Below are 12,407 nucleotides of genomic sequence, written 5' to 3' on the forward strand. Positions count from 1 at the left end.
TCAAAAATCTATGCCAGAGGCAGTTCATTGAATCCAGTCAAGCAGAACGTGACAAATGCTCCTTTCAAAATTTGTATGAGTTCCCCAGAACTCATCACAACATGCAACTCCCGTTCGTACTTCAACACTTCTTCGTTAAGTGCGACGCCTGGCATTCTCGTATCTATATGTGAGACTATTGGGGGCGACCACTGGAAAAGTTGGCGCCGCCGTAGGTGTGACGTGGAATGAGGGACCACGTAGACATAACGGCCGCGTCGGCTGCTTCGGAAACGCCGAAGCGATCGAGCTGAAACCGAAAGTTTAAAGTGCCACCTGGGCTGCGGTTCTGATTAAGTGGTGAGGATTTCCCGCCTAGGGTGTCTGCTTGATAACATATGAAAGCACTATAATAGGTAGTGGCTGCCTTTGGAGGCGTGCAGCATGGTAGGCTACTGTTCGGTGCCGCAGTGCCGGACGTACGCAACGGAGCCCAGTGTCAGCCTTATTCACAGGTAGCCGCAGGCCAAGAAGCTGCGTGAAACTTGTCTAGCGAAACTTAGAACCGGTAAGCAGCCATTGGTTACAACTCGGCCATACAGCAAGCACAGACGCGAGGAAGATTTCTGCTACGGCGTCGAAACTGTGATTTTCGGTGAGTAGCAGAAAACGCGCAATGAGACGCTCGCCCGCGCGCGCTGCCCTGCTAATGTCACGAAGATTTGGTCAATGAACTAGTTGATGCTAGATAATGGCAAGTTCACTGAATTGGAAAGAGAGCGGTAAGAAGCACATTAAAGAAAGGCATGGCATAAGCTCGTATGTTTGTGCTAGCATCAAAGAATGAATGTAATGGATTAAGAAAAAGAAGCAGCGGCAAATTGCTCGCTGAGAAGACCGATAAGCATAAAGTGCGAGGCAACTTGAGAAATAATGCTATTGAAAAGTGCAAGACTTTAGAAAAAAAAATGAAGATTGAATCATCGCGACGGCACATCACAAGTCACCGCCGTAGGCGTCGAAATCCCCAGTTATAACGGAATTATTTTTGTACAGCTCTGATAGTGAACACGCACCAATTGTCGTTTGTGTACTGCCAAATGCCCATATGCTCATATGCTCATATGCTGCGGCCTAAAGCTCACGGCACGGTGCGAAAACGCGCTCGCAGCGAAAGCGAAACATTGTGTGTGGACATGCATGCAGACTTGCAGCCCGTCACCGCGAACCCGTGCGATCCGGCTGCCTTGGGGCTTCTTTCTACTATGCTCCATTTGGTTATACAGACAGCCCACTATAGGAACCTATTTCACATAGTTTGCTCTCAGCGATTGCCTGTCTTTCAGGCAAGAAGCCGGTTCGGGGGACTCCATCGCGGCGACCGCGCGCAGCGGGCGTTCACTGTACGTATTCGATAAAGAGATAGCGTCTGTAAACTATTCTGTGCTTTCTGTTTGCCTAAGGTTATTATTCTGACAGTAAAAAACTTCCCTCATTTCGAGAGTACTTGTCGAAATGTGCACGAAGGCTCCGAGTGGTTTTCTTATTGAGCGCCGACAACCTAACCTATGAGGAGCGCGCCGCGTTATGCCTCATACTACGCAAGAGAAGCGTTTCCGATAGATGGCGACTCCGTAAGTCCTCGCCCCCAATAAGTTTCGAAGAAGAACGGAAGAAAACTGACTGAAGAAAAGCACACTCACATCCATGAAGCTCAGGTTTCCCGAGGCGATCCCGATGGCGGCGTCGAAGGAACTGTCGATGATGCCCCACGTCCATGCGCACAAGATGAGCCTAGGCTTCTGCTGCAAGTTCAACTATTATGTTAACTTCGCTACCTTATCGTTGATGACGAGTGTATTTTAATGGCACCAGGGCCGTGTGTAGCCGAACTGCGCCATACAATGGTTGAATTATAATATAGCGCACAATGTTCGAAATACACGCACTACTTCTCTTCGAGCTCCAGAGGACATGAACAACGGAATACCTCAAAATTTGGGGCGTCGAGGCACCACAAGCTTGAACGACGTGTGAACAAGTACATGCAGACTATAGTTAAGCGAATAAAAAAATGGCACTAACCTGACTTTGGCAACAGCACAACTCTTTCAAGTCGCTAATTACCGATGCAGAACAAATTGTTTGTTGCTCACTGGTATTACGTGTAGTACACATCACGAAGGTGGGTTCCATAATTGAAGTCAATTTTTCGTGTTTTTAGCGCTTTCACCCTGCCAGCATTGATGTGCTGTTTCCGTCTGAATGGTTCTTTGTAACTGCTAAGCTGAAACTGTCTGTAGCATTTAATTGCGCAAGCAATAGAGTTATCCCAGAGCTATTTCTTGCATATGCAAGCATCAAGACGATTTTCCTAAATCGCAAGTATGCATCTACAAGCTGCATTTCTGAACAACTTATGTTCGCTCGGATCATCGTCCAAACTACAAGTAAGTGTGAACTATTCGTGATACCGCAAAGCACCAACGATGACTTCGTCCTCGCCACAAAACAATTTAGCTTCATTCGTAACGGAATCTTAAACTGACTGCGCCACCATTAGCTTGACAAACTCTTGACAGAAAGCTACCTTAAAAAATAGGAAGAGGGGCCATTGCACCTAAGCATGTCATATTTGTGCAACATGGTTTCAACTTTGTAGAAAGAATGTATTGTTCGGTTCGCTTTATAATGTTGGTCAGCAGCCTGCGCACCTAAGTTGACCGAAAGAAGCATAGTGGAGTCAGAAGCCGATTTGAAGTGTTGTCTTTAGAGCAACGTGATGAAAAGGTATACGGTACGGTCAACCAATACTTTCTGTAGTTGACAGTATGTATGCATGCTTTAAATCGTGACATCACTCGCAAAGTCAGAAAGTCTATTGCAAAATTCTTCTTTTGTAGAAAGAAGACCATGCGAAGTATCGCTTCTGTCCTTCAAAAGCGCGTACAGGCTATCTGCCTTCGAACGTGACGTCAGGAGCGCTATAACGTAAAGCTATTCCAAACTGTTCTATTCCAATCCTGCGTCAATCCTCGACGGTTGGTCAAAAATTTTTCGGGCCAGCCCCACTGCGTCTGTTTGTCACGCGACATCACGAAAACCGCAAAACGCCTCATCTGATAGAATGTTTGCACACTGATTATGCATGATTAGACTGAACGAAAGAAAAATGATAAGTTCTGATTCGATGCCTTTCTTTTTTTTGCCATTAGTGAAAAAGGCATCGTTTGACCAATTTCTATTGGTCAAACATTTTCGAGCTGTGCCCGCTTCGCCTGTCTGTCACGCAACATGACAAAACCGCGAAAACTCACCGCGTCAAAGTGACGTGCAGGCGTTAAAGCCGCATTAATACGCCGAACAAAACTGAATGTTTTTTTTTTTTCTGAATAGCCGGGAGACTGGCCCGCTCCGAAAGGAATAGAAGATGGCTGCCCGCCGATCGCTCTGGCACTGGCTGCTCGGAGCTGCCGAGGAGCACGGGTTTATTTGCGTAAAATGAACAATTTTGCGTGGCAGTATAACGTTATCGTGACCCTTCGGCAAGTACACGACACCGCTCTGCCAACCCTTCTTTGCTTAAGATTCGTTTTGGTGGCATTTTTAACCTCCCCTTGCACGCCGCCTCGATTTTCCACCAGCCACCGCAAGCTAAGTAAAGGGAGGCGGACCAATCGCAGACGCCGGCAACACCCTCCTCATCCGGTTATCTATTTTCACTGTGCTGGCTCGGCCTTATTGAAACTCTCTCCCCTTAATCGGGCTCCTCGCCTCCTTTCAGCCAATTATATAACAAAAACTGATCGATGTAGGCAATGTTATTCGTTTTGAAAGAAAAAAAGTGACGTCCTATAAACGAGAAGCACGTTTGATTGGGCTTTTCAAACAACGCTGTGGGTTACTGCCCGATGCTTGCGCGGGCGGTCACGTAAATTTGATGCCAGGATACTGGAATAAAAACAGATTGAAATAGCTTTATGTTCTAGGGCCCCAGGTTTCAAAGCATGAAGCCTTTAATCTAAGGAGGTAATGGCGGGCTAGTTTTTCAGCGCACTTACACTGTCTACTCCCACGTAGAGGACGTAGTCGAACAGAACGCTGATGGCCGCAAACATGCTGACGAAGATGACACCGTTTCTTCGGGCCACTATGAATTAAGAACATATTACTTGGTTATTGCAGGCGACATTTTATTTTCATTGTTCTTAGGCTGTGTCCGCATAGGAATTGGACTAGCACTTCTTTTGTTTGCGTATGTATTTTGCAAGTTATTCATGATGATTGCACTTCGTTGTACATAGTTTTGGTAGCACCACTGCCTTTACTGATAAATTTGCGCAGTAAACATTACACAATGTGTTATTCGTTTAATTACAAGGATTGTTTGTAACAAATTTGTATTGTTTTATACGCGCTGTAATGCTGCTAGTATGCAGGGGCAGGGACCTCTGTCGGGCATTCATTGCCTTTTGCATCTGCCTCCTCTTTAAATTTCTCGTAATTACAAGGAATAAATTCACATTCATAGTAACTCAGGGGACCAACTGCAATACATGCTCACTGACCTGGAGAGGCAAAGCAGAATGGTAGGTCTAAACATTAATCTGCAGAAAACTAAAGTAATGTGTAACAGTCTCGGAAGAGAACAGCAGTTTACGATACACTGTAAAAAATTTCTTCAGTTTACGGTCAAAGTTGCAGGTAAAACGTTGCCGGACACTTCCCGTAAATGAAAAACGGTGTTTCCGTAGAACGGAGAGGCCGTAAAAATTATTTCTGTTAAATGGAAAACAGTGTTTTCGTAGAACGGACAGGCCGTAAAAATTATTTCCGTTAAATGGAAAACGGTGAGCTCCGTAGTTGTGATCACAGAATTGACCGTAGGTAGCGAGGCACTGGACATGATAAGGGAATACATCTACTTAGGGCAGGTAGTGACCGCGGATCCGGATCATGAGACTGAAATAATCAGAAGAATGAGAATGGGCTGGGGTGCGTTTGGCAGGCATTCTCAGATCATGAACAGCAGGTTGCCATTATCCCTCAAAAGAAAAGTGTAAAACAGCTGTGTGTTGCCAGTACTCACGTACGGGGCAGAAACCTGGAGGCTTACGAAATGGGTTCTACTTAAATTGAGGACGACGCAACGAGCTATGGAAAGAAGAATTATGGGTGTAACGTTAAGGGATAAGAAAAGATCAGGTTGGGTGAGGGAACAAACGCGAGTTAATGACATCTTAGTTGAAATCAGGAAAAAGGAATGGGCATAGACCGGACGTGTAATGAGGAGGGAAGATAACCGATGGTCATTAAGGTTTACGGACTGGATCCCAAGGGAAGGGAAGCGTAGCAGGGGGTGGCAGAAAGTTAGGTGGGCGGATGAGATTAGAAGTTTGCAGGGACAACACGACCACAATTAGTACATGACCGGGGTAGTTGGAGAAGTATGAGAGAGACCTTTGCCCTGTAGTGGGCGTAACCAGGCTGATGATGATGATGAAATTCACATTCGCATTAAAAGAAAACATCTGTGAGCGTGGCCCGTGGGTACGTGCCCTCCAGCATGCGAGGTAACGTCTCTACACACACACACAAGCGCTACAAATGACGACGGCATGACGCGTCAAAGCTGTCGCTATACTATCTCCTGGATGTCGCCTCCGGTTCCGGGTCGACGTCATGCTACAAGCACCATTCATTGTTGTGCCACATGCTTGCAGTCCTCAGTTCATTATACGTTCTCTTCGACTGCACGATACTGTAACCGCCTTTAGACTGTTTATCGTGGCGAACAAACGCTCTGTGTGGTTGGGTATTCCTTGGCGTACTCAAGTTTACACCTAAAGGTTCGCTATGTTTGTGACCATGCTTTGAAAAACTGGCACCCACAAAGAATATATGCACTCAGAAAACGCGCCTTATATTGAAGCATTGGAGCTTCGTCGCCAAGACAGCACGCCACTGTGCCGGTACTCACTGTATTTGTCAAGATTCTTGACGTCAGGCATCACGCTCTCGACCTGGATTCTGAGTTGCTGGGCCTGGGCGGGCAGCAACTCTTGGTACCGCATGAAGAGGTACACGAGGTTGAACATGTTGATGCACTGCAGCATAGACCAAGCACTTTGTGGTCAGCGCCTGCGCTGTGTCCTTCCTTCTCATCGTTTGTTCTGTCTCTTCGCCGCCTTGTTAGTCTCTATGTGCTTGGAACAGTTGAATCTTGCGCATTTTCAAAGGGCTCCTAAGATAAAGGACCCCTGTGATATTTAAAAAAACAATCGTGTGCTCTTTCCCGGGTTTTCTCTATCCCTTCATCACACGTCGTTACACCAACAGGGTCGTGCAGGTGACGCAACTAGGCCAAAAGCTACAGAGTGGTACATATGCAAGGAGACACCACTTCCGATCCATTTGCTAGCACGCCTTTGCCATGCAGTCTCTCGGGCGCTCTTGTTCGCCGCCTCGCTTGCCTGTCGTGCGAAATCAACTGATTTCAAACTTCGCACGTGTAAGCGCGTTTCGCATTGCGCTTGCGGAGGCAACAGCATGTAGCCGAAAAGAGCAGAGTCACGATAAGCGGAAGTTGATGATGTTCTTAAACAACAGCGCCAACGTGACTTCCTGTACTTCATCAGTGTCTATGCACCTTCAAGAGAAGTACCCGGTGAGGAAGAGAGTGTTGCGAAGGCGAGAGAGAAACTGTTTGTTCGCCTTCGAGCGCGGAGTGGTTTAGAAGCCACCTTAATAGAGTTGGAAACTTGATAAAGACCTAAAACAGAAGTATGGGTGTGTAGCTGGTGTCACGCCCACGTCTCTATTCACGATTCGTGGCTCACCGCCGTGAAGTGCCAACTGCTCTCAACTTTCGTGTTACTTAGCACTCTCTCTCTCAACTACACTTTCCAGCACTGCAGGGAGTTGTCATTGAACACGTCTGAAGCAAAGAGGAGGAACGATGACACGACCAAGTGATTATGGGAAACTGCCCCTTAAGTCACAAGTGGAGATAAAAGAGCAATAAAGGGCAATGCAGGCACATATGGCTTCTGCACAGTTCAATTTTGTTTTCACTGCTTTCTGTGTTCGTTTTAATGCGGCTGGATTTGGGACGCAGCACATTTTGTCTAACACTCGAGTTCTTGCGTCGTAATGTCGTTGCCGGAACTCTCTTCTTAAGTACAAAAAAAAAAAGACTTCCTTGGCAGCACACGTATGGTCGGCTAACATCATGTCAGTTCCACAGTCAACTTTAACCAACGCTTTTTGCTATTTGAAAAATTCAGAGTAAATTATGAGACAACCGTACGGTCTTCTTAAGAGAAAGCTTTATCTCGGGCCCAACTCCGACGTGGCCTATCCAAATACATGTAAAATGCAGAAACGCTTTCCTGAGACAACCCCCGGACCGATTTTAACGAAATTTGTTGAACTTGAGAAAGAAAGTTAAATTCTAGTGACTGTTCGGAGCATAACTTCGATTTATGGCCTGAATTTTGTTACAAGTATTTTCAAAATTAAGAATCTTTGAACAAAATAGAAGCACGAAGTTTACAAATTAATAGCTATGCATCAAGCCCTGCTATTTTTCCAACAATACTCTAAACGCCTATTGTTTATTTCGTCTGCTGACCGGTTGATGCCTTCGTCCATTTTAAATCCAAGAGCCTCTGGTTACATTACCCTACGGGTCTCACTGGGCGAGAATCCCTTCTCGTTCCCTAAGGATATGCCGAGTAGTTTCCGGATTTTTGCTGCAGCCTACACATGCCTCATCTTCTTGCGAATATTTGCTCCGGACTGCTCATTGTGCTATCCTACAGATTTTGCCTTAGCATTTCTTTCTTCCCATTCTTGTAATACTCCATGGTCGTTTTTGCTTCCATTCTTTGCATCCAATTGGCTGTCTCTGTTTCTCTCACTTTCTTTCTGGTGACTCCTGGTTGTCCATTTACGCCATGGAGGAAGGAAGAATTTAGAAGCATTACGTCACGCAGCCAGCCTTGGCAAGTGAACTCTCCGTGACGCCAGTCACTTTGCTCAGTGTCGGTCCAGCACGTGACCTCTTGCGTCGAGACCGCGGAGAAAGAATCGAGATTTGTCGAGACGTTTGGTTCCCAGTAGCTATATGCTGGTAGTTTTTATTCGGCGCGCGCCTGACGGTTGCCCTGCCGTAGCTCTGCCTGCGGAGAGGGAACACTAAAACCAACCGCCCACCTTGACGTGACGGTCACGTGTTGAGCCGACAGGTTTGGCTTCAATCGCGTTGCGCGATGATCCCTCCAAACTTTTCCCTTACACCGTGATTTACACTTTCAATTACCCTGTACTTGGTTGCCAACTTTTTGGACCTCTTCCGGTAGTCTTCATCCTGGACTGCCACGGCATCTGGTGGCATTTTAAATGTACAGTCAACCTTAAAAGTTTACGGACCACGGGATCTCGGCAAACGTTCAATTTCCGAGCAGCCTGTAAAAGCAGTCAGTAAAACTGAACATCATAATTTTGTTTACACGTAATGGTAGATACTGTAAATTCGAATACTAGGCTGCGTTGTGAGGCTGCGCAGATATTGAGCTTTTTCTCGGATTTCGTGTTCCGTAAGAATTTGTTGTTGACTGTACAACACATTCATTTTTCGTCGTCGGTGACGATGCAGTAGCGGTACGTCTCGCGCAATGTACCAATTTTCTAAAAAAAAAAGCAGTGGCGACTAAATGATTACGCGTTTGTCACATAGTGTCGCCTGGACCTCTCCTTATGTCCCATCCGGTTATGTTAACTTATAATTGGTTGTTCAACTTTGAAGATGGTGAAAGCCATTGTCCGCGGGGTGGGGAACAGGCCTGTGGTCTGAAGAGGTTAGTACTGGTATGGCCGTTACACGCATACCCTTCGAATTGAGTGCCTAGGTGCCACCATGCCTCGAGAGAAATGAAACCATCAAGCCTATCCCTGGTACGAGGAGCAGCGTCCCATGGCACACCTGTGATGTCACTGCTCCACTGGCAAGGTTGGAGATGCATACATATCGATATCAGAACTGCAACCTTTAGGCACTCAATTCACGTGTGCAAAGGGAAACGCTAAAGTGGCAGGGAAGGAAAGAGTACATGAACAGGAAGAACGCTTATGTACTGTTCTTTCCCATTCGCACAAATGCCGCAGCGACCAGCCCACAAATTCAGTACACTTAATTCAAGTGTTCAATGCCTCCGATAAACGAAAGCCCACTTTAACGAGGTCTGTGGCCTGTCGCATACGCCTGCAGTTCAGAACTGACTGCGTCAAACACTGCACGACAAAATAATAAAGTAAAAAAAGACGTACGAAGCAGAAGGCCGCCAGTGCCTTGATTGTTCCTGGTGTGTTAGTGAAGCACATCTCCTCTTCTGGAATAGAGAACGCGATCGTATCAAAAGCAAAAATGTTGAGAGCAAAGGTGCAGCCACTAAAATTGAGAAAAGTTATAAATTCTTTTTCCTTTCTTTCGCGCACACGTCGCGAGGAAATGGTTATCTATACTTATTTCAAGCACCACCGGGAAGATTAACAGCCTATTGAAGCATTTTTGGCGTGGAAAGGAGCTTACCGACACAATATGGGCCGGCGCTCGATACAACGAGTTTCTTCTTCTTTCACGTCCCTCTGACCTCGCTCACGCGGAAGAAGCCTTCTTCCCGCCACTCTGAGGCTGCACACGCGAGGCGAATCCGATAAGGTAGACTCAGTAAATAGCTGAAAAACTTTCCTTAATTTCTTTTATTGAAGATCTATTACCTGGTTTCTTCTTTTCTCTTTATCACTACCTCTTGCAGCCGAGCTGACGTAAGCGTCTGTCTGAAGCATGAAAAAATATTACGAATTTGGCTCAGCGAAAAGAAAACAAACAAAGAGAAAGGAATGAAGTCGTGATTTTGTTTCTTGTTTCTTTTTTTCTCTCTCGTTTTTTTCTTTTCTTCTTCACATCAAACTTCAGGCAAGCCAAGCGTTAAAATGTGCCACACCAGGTGTCATGCTATTATAGTGTCGTCGCAAAGAGCCTCGTCTAAATCCGCGCGGTTTGGGCGAGCGAGCCGAACGGGTTACGAAACCGCGGTCTATTCGGGAACTAACGTCAGCGTGTCTCGAAGGGTTACATCAAGTGTGTGCGCACTGAATATTTGAACGCACACTCGCACGAGCTATGTGCAAGGTATATGTAAACTGGTAGCGAAGCTTCCATAGAAGCCCACAAGTCAAGAAAATGGCGGCTCATTGCAACCGTCGCCATCTGTGTATGGTGGAGTCAACTAAAAGCAAGAAAAACATAAAAAATGAAAAAAGTGACGTCACAGCCGGAAATAACAGTGACGTCAAGGTCTTATGCTGCTTGGCACGAATGTTTGAATTTCTTTAGCGTGCGGCATTTCGACCGCTACACCAGAGGTTATTTTTCTTTTTAGGCTGAGGCGACCTTGCGACTCGCCTATTACGTCGTGCGGAGCGCAAGCTCCGCACGACAATAGTTTGTCTGCACAGTGTTGCCAAGTCTTGCGCCAGAATCACTGGCTGGTAGAAGTCCCCAAGAACGAACTAATAAATTGAGAAATAGGAGAAAATTAACACAGGAAAAATACCTTACACGGAATATTTAATCGTATGGCAGTATTTGCGAATATTTTCTAGTTTTCTAGTTTCAGTGTTTGTCCCCCCCCCCTCACCTAGTCGCGCTTCAATCGTGGATGGATGGATGGATGGATGGATGGATGGATGGATGGATGGATGGATGGATGGATGGATGGATGGATGGATGGATGGATGGATGGATGGATGGATGGATGGATGGATGGATGGATGGATGGATGGATGCATGGATGGATGGATGCATGGATGGATGGATGCATGGATGGATGGATGGATGGATGGATGGATGGATGGATAGATGGATGGATGGATGGATGGATGGATGGATGGATGGATGGATGGATGGATGGATGGATGGATGGATGGATGGATGGATGGATGGATGGCGGCTACCCCCTTTGTAACGGGCGGCGGCTGCGCCACCTAGCCTTTTGCTCCCCCTCCTTTTTTTTCTTTCTTTATATCCCCTTCTCATTAAACTAGTTTTCACTCCCCTCCATCCCCCAAGATAACTATCTAAAAAAGTCTAGAAAACATTATCACCCCGATTTATGCTATTATCTCTCCCATGACTTCCTCCACCAATCCTCTAGCCTCCAATTCGTTACTGCCACTATTTTCTCGTCTATTTGCCCTCGTTCACCGGGAAAACCTAATGCCCCTTCCATATCTGCCACTGTTCCCTCTGCCAGAGTCGGGCGAAGGTCTGTGGATCTCAGCACTACATGCTCTGTGGTCTCCATTTCGGCTCCGCAAGCCGTGCACAAAAGGTTCTCGTCTTCAAATTTAGCCCTGTATGTTTTCGTTCTCAAAGCCCCCGTCCTAGCTTCGAATAATAGTGAGCTGCCCCGCGAGTTATCAAATAAGAGCTCCCTCTTAATCTTCCGTTTTTGTGACCTCTAAATAGATAGCGCTGGCTTTCCGAGCATTCTTTCTTCCCACATTTCTCTTTCCGTCTCCTTCACCTCCTTTCCCACACTACAACCACGTTGGACCCCCTCCCTTGGCTGTAGGTATCTATTCCTCAGCTTCCTCGTTCTGAGTGTCCACGTTGTGTTCAAACTTTTTATGTATAGATATTTGTACACTTTTCCTGCCCACCTTTTTTCCTCCAGTGCTGGGAGTCTCTGTTCATATTTTAGCTTACTTATTGCCTCTCTACCTTCGAATGACGTCCATCCCCATGTCCCCCTGCACTCCCTCATTAGGGGTGTTCCCATGCGCTCCTAAGGCCAACGTGCCTACGCTTCTCTGTCTTGTTTCCATGCATGCCTGAACTTCGGATTTCATGCACAGTATTGAATTTCCGAATGTGAGGCCAGGTACCATAACCCCTTCCCATACGCCCCTAACCACCTCGTACTTCTTATAGTTCCATAGTGCCTTGTGTTTCATTACAGCTGAGTTCCTTTTCGCTTTTTCAATCATAACTTTTTCATGTTCTTCCAAGTACTTTTTGCCCTCGTTTAGCCACATGCCCAAATACTTGTATCTTTCAACATGATCAATCTTACTACTTTGTATATCCAATGGCTCCCCCCTTTCTTCATTGTATACTGTTATCCCAGACTTCTCGCTACTGAACTGGAGACCCAATTTTTCTCCCTCCTGTCCACATATGCTCATTAGTTCCTGTAGCCCTACTCGGGTGTCAGCAAGCAGTACAATATCGTCTGAATACATCAGTCCGGCGAGTACTTGAGCTACCTTCTGCCCTTCCAGCGTATAGCTTGTGTCGGTTCCTATTGTGCTCTGTTCTAGTCTCTTTTCCATTTGGCTCATGTAAATCATAAAAAGCAGGG

At 46.2% G+C, this 12,407-nt stretch overlaps 1 protein-coding gene across 1 annotated transcript in view; it reads right to left on the reverse strand.

Moving 5' to 3' along the window:
• Positions 1-12,407, reverse strand: part of LOC135918994 (uncharacterized) — a 36,522-nt gene that overhangs the window by 18,222 nt on the left and 5,893 nt on the right. Inside the window, exons 2-7 of the mRNA XM_065452724.1 lie at positions 9,760-9,819; positions 9,572-9,673; positions 9,310-9,371; positions 5,960-6,086; positions 4,041-4,129; positions 1,683-1,784 (exon numbers count right to left, since the gene is read on the reverse strand). Of these exons, the coding sequence (XP_065308796.1) occupies positions 1,683-1,784; positions 4,041-4,129; positions 5,960-6,086; positions 9,310-9,363 (372 nt within the window). The 5' untranslated portion in view covers positions 9,364-9,371; positions 9,572-9,673; positions 9,760-9,819. The remainder of the gene's footprint in view (positions 1-1,682; positions 1,785-4,040; positions 4,130-5,959; positions 6,087-9,309; positions 9,372-9,571; positions 9,674-9,759; positions 9,820-12,407) is intronic.

This window comes from Dermacentor albipictus, chromosome 3 (assembly GCF_038994185.2).
Source record: "Dermacentor albipictus isolate Rhodes 1998 colony chromosome 3, USDA_Dalb.pri_finalv2, whole genome shotgun sequence".
NCBI classification, from domain to species: domain Eukaryota; kingdom Metazoa; phylum Arthropoda; class Arachnida; order Ixodida; family Ixodidae; genus Dermacentor; species Dermacentor albipictus.